The sequence below is a fragment of the Eucyclogobius newberryi genome, unplaced genomic scaffold (assembly GCF_026437365.1).
Source record: "Eucyclogobius newberryi isolate DKJ021-1_F unplaced genomic scaffold, fEucNew1.0.hap1 SCAF_17, whole genome shotgun sequence".
Classification (NCBI taxonomy): domain Eukaryota; kingdom Metazoa; phylum Chordata; class Actinopteri; order Gobiiformes; family Gobiidae; genus Eucyclogobius; species Eucyclogobius newberryi.
The window spans coordinates 19,851,595-19,867,419 of record NW_027315801.1 but is presented as its reverse complement, the minus strand read 5'-3'; the positions used below and the strand labels follow the sequence as shown (position 1 = coordinate 19,867,419).

Genomic DNA, 15,825 nt, shown 5'->3' with positions numbered 1-15,825 from the left:
CTAATAATTATGAATTACTAATCGCACATGGGTGTAGTTCATTTTGACACATTTTCAAGCCTTTTGACTGAAAATCCAAGGTGGAACAAAATAAAGTATGAGGTGTAAAAAAAAAAAAAAATTGGGTTCCACCCATAATTTTTTACTTGTCCTAACATGAGGTACAATTCTACCACTTTTCATAAGTCTAAGGTATTTTGACATTTTAGGTGGCGCTAGTGAGTCATTTTACACCATACAGTTTTTATAAAAACAAAAAAACTAAATTTTCACCAATCCTACATTTTGGGTCGAATTTTTTTGTTTATGATGATAAGAATGGAAACTCTAGAGTCACATGATTTTGTCATATTGTGCCTGGTCAGAAATTAACCCGTTTTAAATATTTTCAGTTGTCTATGACATAATGATAATTTATTGAATATCAAGGTTGGAATGGGCGCTTAAGAGACATTTTAATAGCTAGCCACTACATTTGCATATCATTGCGTTCAGTTTGGAAATCTTCACAAACGCTCCATTAACATTTTCAAGAAAAGTTTTTTTAAAGGGTTTTCTGTCTTATGGCCAAATTTTGTGTTTCCAATGAAAACTGTAGAAGAAGATGCCAAATGTACAACGCGGTGCACTTTTGTCTGTGGCGTGTTTGATCCAATACGGATGCCTTGTCTAAAAAATACATCTTTTATTATCTTTGCAGTATCAAAATTGGTATTGAGTCTCCAGTCTTTTACTTCATATCAAATTTTATCTTGAAATGTTTGTATGGTGACAACACGCAAGACCCAAGCTCCTGCCCTCTGTGCCCTTTGTGCCCTCTATGACCTCTGTGTCCTCTGTGACCTTTGTGCCCTCTATGACCTCTGTGTCCTCTGTGCCCTTTGTGCCCTCTATGACCTCTATGACCTCTGTGTCCTCTGTCCTCTGTGCCCTTTGTGCCCTCTATGACCTCTATGACCTCTGTGTCCTCTGTGCCCTTTGTGCCCTCTATGACCTCTATGACCTCTGTGTCCTCTGTGTGCTTCCAGAAGGCTGTGTGCCCATTGCGCTAAGAGGATATGGAGTCTGACCAATCAGGGCTACAAGTGTATCAGCTGCAGACTGCTGCTGCATAAACGCTGCCACCAACTCTACTCCCAGACCTGCCCCGGGCGCATGGTGAGTACCCGCCTTGAGGAGTGCACTGCTGGAAGCCCTGTGAGCATTGCACTGACCAGAATGCCAGAATGAGAATCCTATAACAAAGGGTGCCCTGGAGCCCGATTTCAGTCCTAATCAGAATCTTTTTTTTTTTCCATGAGCACTTAGAGCCTCTGACTGAAACACACATGCAGAATATTTTGGAGCCCATGCAATAAAGTGATTAACACATTTGTACATAGACAATTATACATGAATATGCTGTATTAATGTTAGAATGTCATGTAAACACTTAAGGTGTGTAAAGCAGACTGATGTATTGAAGAGAGTACATAAATGAATATGAATAAATGCATAGGCGGTTTTGCACATCACATCACATCACAGCACCAACAACCAAGTCCCTATTTCCCCCTTTTCCCTATTTAGCCCTCTTTGATCACGGTCACGTGACATTTGGTCACAATTGACAGTGACTGAACGAAGGTCTAACTGACCATAACATTAGAACATTTAGGATTTCCAAAGTATTTTTTTACATTCATTTGTCTCCTTTTGGGTACTGTAAACCTGTGTGTAAAACAATAATGCACAAATTCATAGTCAAAGAGAAATTAGTCTAATAAGGAAGTGAATGTAGACGCAGCTGAACGCAACAACACACGTGGAGCGCAGACATGCGATATACTGCGGTCTGTACTTTAGAACCTGCTGCATTGAAATGAGACTTTCTTGGCCTAAACCAGGTCCAAACCAGGTCTAAACCAGGTCCAAACCAGTTCTAAAGCAGGACTAAAGCAGGACTAAAACAGGACTAAAGCAGGACTAAAGCAGGTCTAAAGCAGGTCTAAAGCAGGACTAAAGCAGGACTAAAACAGGACTAAAGCAGGACTAAAGCAGGTCTAAAGCAGGTCTAAAGCAGGACTAAAGCATGTCTAAAGCAGGTCTAAAGCAGGTCTAAAGCAGGTCTAAACCAGGTCTAAAGCAGGTCTAAATCAGGTCTAAAGCAGGACTAAAGCAGGACTAAAGCAGGTCTAAAGCAGGTCCAAACCAGGTCTAAAGCAGGACTAAAGCAGGTCTAAACCAGGTCTAAAGCAGGTCTAAAGCAGGACTAAAGCAGGACTAAAGCAGGACTAAAGCAGGTCTAAACCAGGTCTAAAGCAGGTCTAAAGCAGGTCCAAACCAGTTCTAAAGCAGGACTAAAGCAAGACTAAAGCAGGAGCGTGAGGACGCTGCCGTGGATCGGGGCGAGCGTGAGGACGCTGCTGTGGATCGGGGCGAGCGTGAGGCCGCTGCCGTGGATCTGGAAGAGCGTGAGGCCGCTGCCGTGGATCGGGGCAAGCGTGAGGCCGCTGCTGTGGATCTGGGAGAGCGTGAGGCCGCTGCCGAATTTCGTGCTCAGAGCGAACGCGGCGTTGGTAAGTTCGTGCTCGGAGCGAGCGTGTGGCCACTGCCGGGGGTCAGGGCGAGCGCGTGGACGCTGCAGTGGGTTGGGACGAGCGCGTGGACGCTGCCGTGGGGTTGGGCAAGGTTCTTGCTTGGAGCAAACGTGGCTGCCGGCGGGGCTCTGAGTGAGCGAGTGGAGTGGAGCAGCGGGGCGTGGCATGGGTCAGAGTAATGGCAAGGCAAGGCAAGTTTATTTGTAGAGCACATTTCATACACAAGGCAATTCAAAGTGCTTCACACAACAGGAAAAATGCATTCAAATAACAAAGAAATTACAGAAACAGAAATACAATAAAATTAACTAAATAAAAATAAAAAAACAACTAGCCACAGAGTGTAACGTGTTTTCGGCGTCCAACTCCTTTTTAAATCAGTCCAGCTGATTGTCTAAACTAATGAAATCGCAAAACAATTTAAGACATAAAAGAGAAGAGTGCAAAAAAATATATTTTCAGTCACATGCACAGCTAAACAAAACAGTTTTATCTTAGATTTTAACATTGTCTGAGTAGAACCTGTCTCACATCTTCAGGAAGAATGTTCCAGATTTTAGCTGCATAAAACTGAAACACACCAGCAGGAGGTCGGTCCATGTTTAGTCCTGACTCTGGCACCAGCAGGAGGCCGGTCCATGTTTAGTCCTCACTCTGGCACCAGCAGGAGGCTGGTCCATGTTTAGTCCTGACTCTGGCACCAGCAGGAGGCCGGTCCATGTTTAGTCCTGACTCTGGCACCAGCAGGAGGCCGGTCCATGTTTAGTCCTGACTCTGGCACCAGCAGGAGGCCGGTCCATGTTTGGTTCTGACTCTGGCACCAGCAGGAGGCCGGTCCATGTTTAGTCCTGACTCTGGCACCAGCAGGAGGACGGTCCCTGAGGCCCTCAGAGTCTGAGATGGTTCATATGGCACTATCATTTCGGAGATGTACTTTGGTGCTAGGCCATGGAGAGACTTGTGCACAAGCAAAGCTGCTTTAAAGTCTCTTCTCTGAGCCACAGGAGCCAGTGCAGAGACCTGAGAACAGGACTAATATAATGGTACTTCCTGGTTCTAGTCAGGACCCGAGCAGCAGCGTTCTGGATGTACTGCAGCTGTTTTACAGCTCGTTTGGAGAGGCCAGTGAGCAGGCCGTTACAGTAGTCTAATCTACTGGAGACAAACGCATGGATAAGTCTCTCTAAATCTGGTTTTGACACTACATTTTTTAGATGGTAAAAAGCTGCTGATGTTATTGATTTTATGTGGCTGTTAAAGTTCAAGTCTGAGTCCATTTTTACCCCCAGATTTCTAACTTGATTTGTAGGTTTTAGAGAGAGACTCTGGAGGTGACGCCAACACTTTCTCTTTGTTTCTGTGACAAAGACGATGATTTCAGTCTTGTCTGAGTTCAGCTGGAGAAAGTTGTTTTGCCTCCACACACTGACACATTTTTGCTGCATATCAACTGACCTAACGGCAGCATGTAGAGGTTGAACAGAAGGGGTCCCATGTGGTCTGAGACACAAAGTCCTTCCTGTCTTCCAGATAGGACCTTAACCAGTTTAGGGCGGGGCCAGTGATGCCCACCCAGTCCTCTAGTCTCTGTAAGAGGGTCCCATGATCGACAGTGTCAAACGCAGCACTCAGATCTAACAGAATTAAGACTGAGGCTTTGCCCGTGTCAGTGTTCAGGCAAATGTCATTTGTCACCTTGACAAGAGCAGTCTCAGTGCTGTGATGAGGTCTAAAACCTGACTGAAAAACATCAAATGAGTTGTTTATTAAGAGGAAATCTGTGAGCTGTTGGTAAACAACCTTTTCAAGGACTTCGGCCCAAAATGTCAGATTAGAGATGTTGTTGTTGTTGTTGTTGTTGTTGTTGTTGTTGTTTTATGGCGGTTGGCATCCAATTGTTGCATTACCGCCAGACTTTATTCCTCAGACTTTTCGTAGTCCTCAGACTGTCGTACTCAACTTGAGTTGAAATGGGCCGGTCATGACTCAGTACTGCAGCATCAAGACTGCTCTTCTTTAGGCTTTATGACCACTCCCCCTGACCCCTCCCCTTGCTCTTCTTAAGGAGAGGCTTTATGACCGCAGTTTTCAAAGACATTGGGAATGTTCCAGATTGAAGCGACATGTTAACTATGTGAGTGATGGTGCTAACAAACTGTTCAGCACAGACTTGTCTGAGGAATAAAGTCTGGCGGTAATGCAACACTCGGATGCCAACCGCCATAAAACAACAACAACAGACTTTAGAAATCTGGAGGGTCACACATGGAGGCAGCTGTAGATGAACTCAGACTGGTGACGATCTGGACAGTTTTGTCAGTTACAGGTGCAAAGTGAGTCAACTCTAAGTGTTTAAGTGTTTAGGTGGTTTTAGGGTAATATTTTGGATTGTGGGATTTATATAATTTTTAATGCCCTGAACTTTGTCATTGAAGAATAATGCAAACTCATTACACTTGGATGTGGAAATGAGTTCTAACGGCAGCTGAGCTGGAGGGTTTGTTCATCTGTTACTGTGGCAACAGGACACGCCAGTTGTTACTGCAGCTTCCAATTATTTCAGAGAAAAATCTTTCACTAGTTCTACATAAAATGAGGTTATACATGTTCAGCTTCTCTTTGTAAATCTCTTTTTGAACCTGGAGCTTTGACTTGCGCCATTTCCGTTCGGCACGGCGGCACTCCCTTTTCTGTGCCCTGAGCGAATCATCATTTCTCCTGGCAACTTCTGCTTATTTTTAACCATTTTAGCCTTCAGAGGGGCAATGGTGTCCAGAACATTCAAATCACTCGATGTAACAGAGTTCAACAAATCATTTACATTAGAACATGAGACATTTTCAAAGTTTATCATTTCCATAAACAGTGCACCTGTGCCATCATTTATGTGTCTCCTCTGAACAACTGCAGGACCAGCCTCTGAACAGCTGCAGAAACAGCCTCTGAACAACTGCAGGACCAGCCTCTGAACAGCTGCAGGACCAGCCGGTGGTTTGGGAAAAACAGACAGGTCAAAGAAGACACAGAAATGATCAGACAGAGCAGCATCGACCACATTGACATTTGAAATATTTACCCCCTTTGTAATTATGAGATCTTGAGTGTGCCCTCTACTGTGGGTGGGGCCACTCTGCTGTGGGTGGGGCCTCTCACATGCTGAGTAAGACGGAAGGTTTCAAGGACAGCTTCAAGCTCTTTAGCGTTTCTTTCACAAAAATTCTCCACATGCACATTGAAATCACCTGTAATGACCAAACTATCAAAGTCTGTGCATACGACTGAAACATCTCAGTAAAATCATCAATAAAACGTTGGCAGTGCTGGGGAGGCTTGTATAAAACATGAAGAGAATGGATGGAGACTGTTTTAGCTCCATTTTAAAGGATACATACTCAAAAAGACAACCTGCGGGTAATTATTTCATCCCTAAAGATAGCACAGACTCCACCCCCTTTTTTGTTTTCTCATGTTTCAGATTCAAACTTAAAGTTGGGTGAAGCAGATTCTATCAGAACTACATTTCCTGTGTTTTTGTCAAGCCATGTTTAAGTTAAAAACATAAAATCCAGATTATAAGAAGAAATAAAAATATAGCCGCAAGCGGCAATGATCGGCCCTCGCCACGCCGCCACCGCCACGCCGCAAGAGGAGGGGGCGCTAACGCGCCCCAATTGTCCTTTTAGTACGCCTACTGCTGAATCTGTGACGCTGCATCTTTTCATGCGTCACGTGACTTATCGCGCCGTCTCCAATCAGCAAAGACTGTGTGAACTTCAGGAATGGCTGCTGCATTTTGGCCACGTCATGTATTACATTTTTCCTTTGTTCATTTAATTCCGTCTCTGAAAGTGGTTTGTAAGCTGTATTTTAGGTGACTTTACGTTATCTTTGTATCGTTTAGGCTTTGCACCGAGTTTGTTCCACGAAACAGCCTGGTCTTTCTGGTTTTTAGACAGTTTTGGAAACGACACAGAGTCACTGCGGTTTAGGTTGAAAGTAGCAGTTTTTCTTGTAAAAAGTGTTGACTTCTTTCCACAGGATGAAACGGGAATTGTATCTTGGAGTCCTTTTTCAGATTCCAAAACAACTATCCGTGTTTTCAACTCATTCATTTCTTGTTGATATTTCCGACAGCCTTCACAGGAGTCTGTTCTCCCGGACATGTTGCTGGCGTCAGATATGTCGTTAAAATTGTAAAAAAAATCTTAAAATTCTTGGTTTACTTGAAAAAGTCATAAGCAAAACAGTTTGGAAGACAAAAACTGATTAAAAAGCAAAATAAACTACATAATGTGTCTGCATTCTTGCGTAAAAGTACTACCACACGTTATACTTGTGTAAAACCTACATTCATGTATAATGTGTACATACATTTAGCTCATTTCTAAGAATACACGCTTTTGTTCATTATACAATTATATCATTTGAGTATATACATCGCATCAATGTATGCAAAACATAAGATAAATGTCTGAGTATGAACATGAAGAAGAGGAATAATAGGAATATTATTCCTATTATTCCAATTTTCTAAATTTTGAGTCATTTTTGTATCTTCTTTCATGGTACTTTTCCTGTACGTCCTTCTATGTTCAGGTCACTCTTCTTCGGTTTGTTCTTTTCCGCTTTTGCAAAACAGACTCTGAACGTTTAAACCTTCGTTGATATTTCTTCCTTTTAGGCCATACGCCAGACTCTGTAGAGTGAATTACCGCTACAACAGGATGGGGGATAGAAAATTTCTCCACTATAAAAAACGTTATGAACTAATAAATCTAACCTCGAGTTTCCACACGGGAAATTCCTGCAGTTTTCGCGTACTTTCTAATCGAAGGTGGAACTATTTTTCGTCTGTCGCGGACGAGTGAAGAGGTGCTGAGCAAATCTGAACCAATCAGAACAGCGCTTCTTGGATATAAACTCAGTGATCCGGTCTGTTTATCAACAAACATGGCGTCGAAAGCGGCGCCGTGGATCTTCAAAAAACCTGCCTGTTGTATGCATATTTTGGAAAATTGCACCGAACAGACATGCGTTATGACGAAGGTCAGATGGGACACGTTTCGGATGATTGTGAAAGAGTGTTTATCGCTCGACAGGACTGAAGCGAGCGCTGTACAACCCGTGCTGTTTGGATCTGCGATACACGGAGCTCGAAACTTTGCAGAGTTTCCGCTCCTTGTGTTACAAACGGTTTACAGAAAAACGCCAACTGTACTGTGCCAAAGAACACCAGAAAAAGTCACTCGAAAATCTTGAAGGTAAGCAACTTTGATCATTTTTGTAGGAATAATTATTTTTGGAGAAATGTTGTAGTCCTGGTTTTGTCCTTGTGTAGTCCTTGTTTAGTCCTGATTTAGACCTGGTTTAGACCTGGTTTAGACCTGGTTTAGACCTGGTTTAGTCCTGGTTTAGACCTGGTTTAGTCCTGGTTTAGACCTGGTTTAGTCCTGGTTTAGACCTGGTTTAGTCCTTGTGTAGTCCTTGTGTAGTCCTTGTGTAGTCCTTGTGTAGTCCTTGTGTAGTCCTGGTTTAGTCCTGGTGTAGTCCTGGTTTAGTCCTGGTGTAGTCCTGGTGTAGTCCAGGCTTAGTCCAGGCTTAGTCCTGGTGTAGTCCAGGTGTAGTCCAGGTGTAGTCCAGGTGTAGCCCTGGTGTAGCCCTGCTTTAGTCCTGGTGTAGTCCTGGTGTAGTTCTGGTGTAGACCACGTGTAGTCCTGGTTTAGTCCTGGTTTAGTCCTGGTGTAGTTCTGGTGTAGACCGGTGTTGTGGGAAAAAACACACAAAGTCACACCCTGACACAATCCCTCCTTGCCTGGAAATTTACATGTCCAAGGCCAGGCTCGTTTGGTTTCACATTAGGACAAAGACAGCAAGACTTGTGAATTGAATTAATGCAAATGTTATCCACTGTCTCCTTCCTGGAACCCCTGCTCCTTTTGTATCTGAGCCGTTGTTCTGGTGTAGTCCGGGTTCAGAACGGTTTCAGGCCTTTTTTATCATGTTCCTATGCTCAGTAGTTGTTGTATCATCCCTGAAAAGACTCTGGTCAAAGACAGGAGAGAGAGACACCAGGCTGCTCCCCTCCCACAAGTCTGCTTGATATGCAAGAAGAAAGACCTCTACATTACAGTTAACCAAAAAAGAGTGAAGAATAAATTGGCAAAGGCTGAAACAGAATCATGTGGTATGTATAGGCTTAAATTATAGTTCACAATCCCCCTTTAATACCACATATATATATAGAACAGCCTTTGGTATATAATAATTCAATTTCACTCTTTCTGTATAATAAAAATGCACCTTACATCTATCATTTGTCTCGCTAATTGATTGTGGTTGTGATTTTCCTTCAGGACGACTACGAGAGGCACATCCGGGATAAGTACTGTGTGGCAATAGAGGCAAGATACCATCACAGCTGCTCTAACAAGTACACACGGTTCCTGTTCACCAAAAAAACAACGCAAGATGAGAGCGCAAGGTAAATTAATATATGATATTAATAGAAAATATATCTCTTGTTAGGCCTAGAAATGGTTGAAACGGAATAAAGTTACTCTACCCTTTGGATCCGAGATGGAGCCTGTGTTCGGCCACGCCACTGCTCGACTCCTGTTATGCCGCTTATTTGTGACGATCGTTACATCGTATGCGGTTTTATCAGCCCAGACATTAGTCTGTTGTGTGTCTGCTGTGCGGGTTTATGACCGTGGCGCACTTTTCCGCATCAAAGCGACGATGGAGTCGCTTTTCGACACATGGGACAGGTACAAACAAGCCTTTCCGCCACCCCTTGTTTGTCCACCCAACTCACCTGACGTTTTGCTGCTGTCCCGAGGCTCGTGGAAAAGAAGGAAGCAGAGGAGACGAGGCACAAGGTCTGGTGTGCAAGTCAAGCGCAGACGAGCCTTGTGTTCGGAGCACACGAGCCTGGGCTTTGGGAGACGTGCTTGCGCCTGGTCCCGCTCCTCGATGTTTGCGGCTGTTCGCCGTCTTCGCCGCCTGCCCGTGTCATCGCAGCTGCTTTCCAGGAGCCTGCACGGGTCATTGCGGCTGTTTTCCCGGAGCCTGTCTGTGTCATCGCGGCTGTTTTCTCGCCGCCTGCACGGGCAATCGGGGCCGCACCGGTCCTGGAGCCTGCGCGGGATGTGGCGGCTGTTTTCCTGGAGCCCGCGCACCGCTGGAATTATGAGCGCTGGGGTCCACCGCCACCGTCCGCTTCCTTGTTTTCGTCGGCTTACCAGCGAAACAGATGGGAATCACGTGACCGTAACGCGTGCCTTCGACAGGTCCCGCTGCGCTCAGCTGAACCGATGGACGTGAAGTCATCCACGGTCCGGCTCGGCTTGTTGCATGCCCGTTCAATTGCCAACAAAGCCTTTTCCTTGAATGAACTTTTTACAAGACAAAACGTTGATTTCATGTGTCTTACGGAGACATGGCAGAGAGAGGGTGAGTTTATTCATCTAAATGAACTCTGCCCACCTGGCTGCTCCGTTTCTGCGATGCCTCGCCCTGGTCGACGTGGAAGAGGTCTGGCAGTTGTGTCCCAGGACCGTCACATGTGTAAAGTCATCGACTCACACACTTTCACTTCCTTTGAATCACAGATGATTAAGGTTGGTTCTTCAAGTCCTTTTTACTGTGTGTTTTAGTCTACCGGCCCCCTGGTCCTGCTGCTGTCTTTTTAAAGGACTTTAGTGACTATTTATCTTCTATTATAAAGCTGGAAAATGTTTTAATTCTTGGGGATTTTAACATTTGGGTCGATGGCTCATCATGCCCTGCAAAGGATCTTTTAACCTTGACTGAAACATTTAACTTTGAGCAGCATGTCTCAGGTCCCACTCACCAAAAGGGACACACTTTAGACCTGGTGTTTTCACTTGGCCTGAGTGTTGCTAACCTCTGTGTGGAGGATGTCCATATGAGCGATCATAGCTGTGTTTTATTTGAATTGAACTTTTTTCCTGAGCCTGTGCCCTCAAACATCAGGTCTCAGAGGGGCATTATCACTGCAAATACAGCCGTCCAATTTTCTGCTATATTTGATCCTCATTTGTTTATGAATTGTCTTGATGTGGACAGTTTAATTAATTCCTTTAACAGCCAATGTTTATCCATTTTAGATCAGGTGGCACCTGTAAAATCCACTGTGTCATCACAGAAAAAAGCTTGTCCTTGGATAAATGAAGATATCCTAAACCTAAAGAGACTATGTCGGAAAACTGAGCGTCTGTGGAAAACCTCCAGTCTTGAGGTCCATAGGTTACACCTCAGAGATCTTGTGTCATCTTACAATGAAATGATGGAAAGTTCCAGATCTGATTACTTCCGCCAGCTAATAACATCCAACAAGAAAAACCCCAAAGTGTTGTTTGACACTATAAATTCTATTGTTTGTCCTTCAGCTGCAGTGACTCCTGTTTCCTGCAAAGCTGACAGCAATGAATTCCTCAGGTTCTTTATCGATTAGATCAAGATGATCAAAGACCAAATCCCACTCCCATTGTCTGATAAACCTGTTTCCCAAAACTGGTCTTCTCTTAAGCCTGTCACTCTAGAAGACATCTCAGCTCTGGTGACCAAGATGAAACCCTCCTCTTGTACATCAGATGCCCTTCCCTGCAGGCTCTTCCTCAAAGTGTTTGATGTTATTGGCCCCTGGGTTACCAAAATGGTAAATCTCTCTCTTTCTACTGGTGTGTTTCCTGGTCCATTTAAACATGCCATAGTTGAGCCTTTACTGAAAAAAACAAACTTGGACCCGACTGACCCCAAAAGTTTCAGACCTATTTCAAAGCTCCCGTTCATGTCCAAGATCCTAGAGAAGGTGGTCTCTGAACAATTGTTCGATTTCCTTGATCAGTCAAACATTCACGACTCTTTTCAATCTGGTTTCCGCAAACATCATTCTACGGAAACCGCATTGTTGAAAGTGTCCAGTGACATTATGATGTCTGCTGATTCTGGAAAATGCACTGTTCTAGTTCTGTTGGATTTGTCTGCAGCCTTTGACACTGTCGACCATCATATCCTGTTGAACAGACTGAGGGATCTGATTGGACTATCGGGGTCAGTTCTTCATTGGTTTTCCTCATATTTATCCGGTCAGAGCTTTAGTGTTGCTGCAAACCAAATAATGTCCGACTCAGCTGATCTGTTGTGTGGAGTTCCTCAGGGCTCCGTCTTGGGTCCCGTCCTATTTCTGCTTTATATAATCCCCCTGGGAATGATCATTAAAGAGTTTAGTGATGTGTCCTATCACCTGTTCGCTGACGATATTCAGCTCTATTGCTCTTTTAAACCTTCTGAGATCCAGAAGCTGAACTCCTTGGTCAGTTGTTTAGTGCAAATAAAACAATGGCTGAGTCAAAACTCCTTGCAGCTAAATGCAGACAAAACAGAAACTCTGATTATTGCCCCTGATGATGCCATTCCAGGGATAAACCAGTACTTGGGTGTTTAAGGCCAGACTGCTAAACCAAGTCTTAGAAACTTGGGTGTTGTCTTTGACAAAGACATGTCTTTAGCGCACCACTCCAAGCTGTTGACGAGGAACTGTTTCTTTCAGTTGAGGAAAATCTCTAAGCTCAGGAAAATGGTGTCTCAAAATGACCAGGAACTTATAATTCATGCATTTGTGTCTTCACGTTTAGACTATTGTAATAGCTTGTTTTCCTGTCTTAACAAGAAGGAACTCTCTCGTCTGCAGCTGATCCAGAACTCTGCAGCGAGGATCTTAACCCGCACAAATAGAAGGGCCCACATTTCACCCATTCTTAAAGACCTTCATTGGCTGCCGGTCTCCTACCGGATACAGTTTAAAATTCTTGTTCTGACTTTTAGAGCTTTAAATGGTCAGGTCCCATCGTACATTATCGATCTGATTAAACCGTACGCTCCCTCTCGCTCACTAAGGTCCTTGGACCAGAAACTGTTGTTGGTTCCTCGCACCCGTTTTCGGACCAGAGGAGACAGATCCTTCCAGGCTGTTGCCCCCAGACTCTGGAACGATCTTCCGTTCTCCCTGCGGTCACTGGACTCAGTTACTGCTTTTAAGGGTCAGCTTAAAACCTTTTTATTTAGTCAAGCCTTTTAAATGCACTTGTTTTACGGACTGATTTTACTGTAGATTGTTGTATATGTATTGTTCACTAAGTTTTTTGTGTTTTTATTGTTTTATTCTGTGTTTTGTGAAGCACTTTGTGACGTCTGTCTGTGAAAGGTGCTATATAAATAAAATGTACTTACTTACTCTAGAAATGATTTTCATTTACCATATAATTTGTAATGAAAAATGTCTTTTTTTTTTTCAGTGAAAGCAGACATCCCTTTGGACATACGTACAAGCTCTTTTGTGATAGTGTGATCACAAAAAATATTCTGGAAGAGCAAGAAGTCATGCGTATGACAAAGCTATTGAGGATATATAAAAAAATGGTCGCAACACACAAAGCTTTGGATGCATCATCATACGGGTATGTATTTATGACTACCTCATTTCAAACACAATATTTGTATCAACTGATAATCTGTATTCACTAACGTAACAATTTTCGAGATGTTTAATTAATTATTTCTTTTCCAGGAGCTATCAATTGAAGAGAAAACTACAAGCTGACTTCCCTCAGAAATCATTTCATCGACCAAGTCAACAAAATGCGAGCGACTTTGTGTATGTCAAAATTCTTCAGGCTGGTGATGTGTTTGAGCAGCTTCATTCTGACAGTGAGATGTTGTCATCTTCAGAGACTGATGTTGGTAGTATTAGTAGTCCTGAATATGCAACAATTGGACAATCCAGTAAAGACAATTATGAGTTAAACACTAAAGCAGCACATACTATGAGCAAACTACCAAGCTGCAATTCATCGTAGGGCTCTACATCAACACATATCTGCATCGTCACCATCACTAAATGGTTGGAACATAAAGGACAATGAACTGTTCATAAATTGGATGTCTGGTAGTCCAGCCCCAAGAGATGTTCTGAAAGTCATAAACTGCAAGTGTCGCACAAACAAATGCGAGTCAAATTGGTGTTCTTGTAGGTCTTCTCAACTTGTCTGCACTGACCTTTGTCAATGTAATAACTGTTCTAACGAACCTCAGGATAATGATGCAGCTGTCATGTCAGAAGATAGTGAAACTGATGAATGTAAATATATTATTGCTCTAAATTGAATGTTGCCCTCAGACCTGTGTGTAATCGTATCAAGTGCAATGTCATTATATTTCATTATTAAAAGTTTTATATATTTAATTCATCATTAGTTTTTCATTTGTATTGTTGGTGTTGGTATTGTTAATGGATTTGTGAAAAGTTTTTCAGGTTTGATGAAAATGGTCAAAATCGTTTCTATTTGGCAAATTTTTCACTTTTTACACTTACTGGTGTAAGCTTAATATTAATCCGATCAGTCTGAGGTTTTATATATCCAAACTTCAGTGGCCCCTTGATGCAAACAAAAAATGGTATCTCTATCTTGCCTGCATCTGCAGTTTTAATGCCAGTAAAAATGCCACAGGTGCCAATTTTTGCTAATTTTCGCTATTTCTCAAAAACTGCAGGGATTTGGTTTGTGGAACTTTTTTCATGTTACCTCAAGTATTTAGCTTTAAGAAAACACCAAAAGAAAGTATCCCCCATAATGTTGCTACGCAATCCACTTTCCAGCCACTTTTCTGTCTTCGGCAAATGGCCTATTTTATGTTTTGAGACCTTTTTCCCAGTTTGGAGTAAATCAGGTTGATGACCCAAAGTGTTCTTATTTACTTTAGAAACAGCACATTTGTTATTTTGGCAGTATTTTCAGAACCACGTTTTCTGTTAGATGTTAGATGTTCATTAGGTTGATTCAGACGAATGCAAAGAAAACCGTCTGTGCTTCTCAGACAGATTCAGTCAGATTCTTTGTACAATTACTCACAGCTTTCACTGGCTCCTCCTCCTCACAGCTTTCATTGGCTCCTCCTCCTCACAGCTTTCACTGGCTCCTCCTCCTCACAGCTTTCACTGGCTCCTTGTGTAAACATTATTGGCCCTGATCTGTTCTCTGTGCTCAAATCTATGACAGAATTCAGATTAGAACCAAAATGAGTTGTTGTTGTTGTTGTTGTTTTAAGGCGGTTGTATTGAGTCCAAGCGGGTTAATTCCAGGGCTGACTCTTCTTCATCTTCCTCTCCTTTGATGTTCGGTGCTTCCGCCGTACAGCTTTATCCTTTAGGCTTCATTCTTTAGGCTTTGATATTTCCAGCACTGGCACTTAAAGCAACACAGGGGTGGTGGAACATATGGCCTGACGCCATAGCTCACGTATCCAAGGAATACGTGATGGCCGAGGAGAGTGGATCGGTGGTCGAAGACGTTCTGGACGGCGTGGAGGAGCAGCCTTTTCTGGCTGCACGTGCCCGGAAACGTAAAAAGTCCCTTAGCTCGTCCGAGGGTTCTGGGAATGAGCAGCAGGATGAGGCTGAAGCTATTGATATCCGGGGTGAGAGCAGAGACTGTAAGGTGATCATAAAGCTTGCACAGGATAGTGCATCCTTTAAGGAGTGGAATTCAGTGGCATTGTCAAAGAGCCTAACTGTAGCTGTGGGAGTGATCAAGAGTGCGAGTGTCCTTAGAGATGGCTCGCTGCTGGTCGTGTGCAAGGACGCGGCTCAGCAACGGAAGGCGATTGGAACTAAACGTCTGGGTGGAAAGGACATTCTTGTGTCTGATGCTGAAAGAAACACGGTCAGAGGAGTTATCGTAGGTGTCCCTACGGCGACATCTGTGGATGAAGTTAAGGAGAATTTGACTGGCGCTAAGGTGGTGGACGCTAGGCGGTTGAAGGTGACCCGGTCTGGGGTAAGATGTGACAGCTTGTCGGTAATGGTAACACTTGAAGGGAGGTGCCTGCCTAGTAAGGTGTTCATTGGGTTCATGTGCCATGACGTTAGGCCATATGTTCCACCGCCCCTGCGTTGCTTTAAGTGCCAGCGCTTTGGGCATATTGCAGCGGTCTGTAGAGGGAGGCAAAGATGTGGTAAATGTGCAGGAGATCACGAGTATGGGAAGTGTGACGTGGGAGCAAAACTGAAGTGCTGTAACTGTGGGGAAGAACATAGCTCTGCCTACGGGGGATGCAGGTTTAGCTAAAGAGCTGCTGAGGTGCAGAAAATAAAGGTCTCTCAAGGTATATCCTATGCAGATGCAGTCAAGAAAGTTTCAAGTAACGAGTTTAGAGTAAATACAGA

General features: G+C 43.6%; 1 protein-coding gene and 1 long non-coding RNA gene across 2 annotated transcripts in view; both read left to right on the top strand.

Moving 5' to 3' along the window:
- Nucleotides 1-1,040: 1,040 nt before the first annotated feature.
- The window catches only part of LOC140363035 (protein kinase C zeta type-like), a 111,789-nt gene continuing 97,004 nt past the window's right edge, over nt 1,041-15,825 (top strand). Inside the window, exon 1 of the mRNA XM_072449349.1 lies at nt 1,041-1,158. Within this exon, the coding sequence (XP_072305450.1) occupies nt 1,156-1,158 (3 nt within the window). The 5' untranslated portion in view covers nt 1,041-1,155. The remainder of the gene's footprint in view (nt 1,159-15,825) is intronic.
- LOC140363042 (uncharacterized) lies at nt 7,541-13,780 on the top strand. Its single transcript, XR_011927130.1, has 4 exons — nt 7,541-7,840; nt 8,933-9,060; nt 12,899-13,060; nt 13,171-13,780. It is a non-coding gene; the product is annotated as an uncharacterized lncRNA (long non-coding RNA).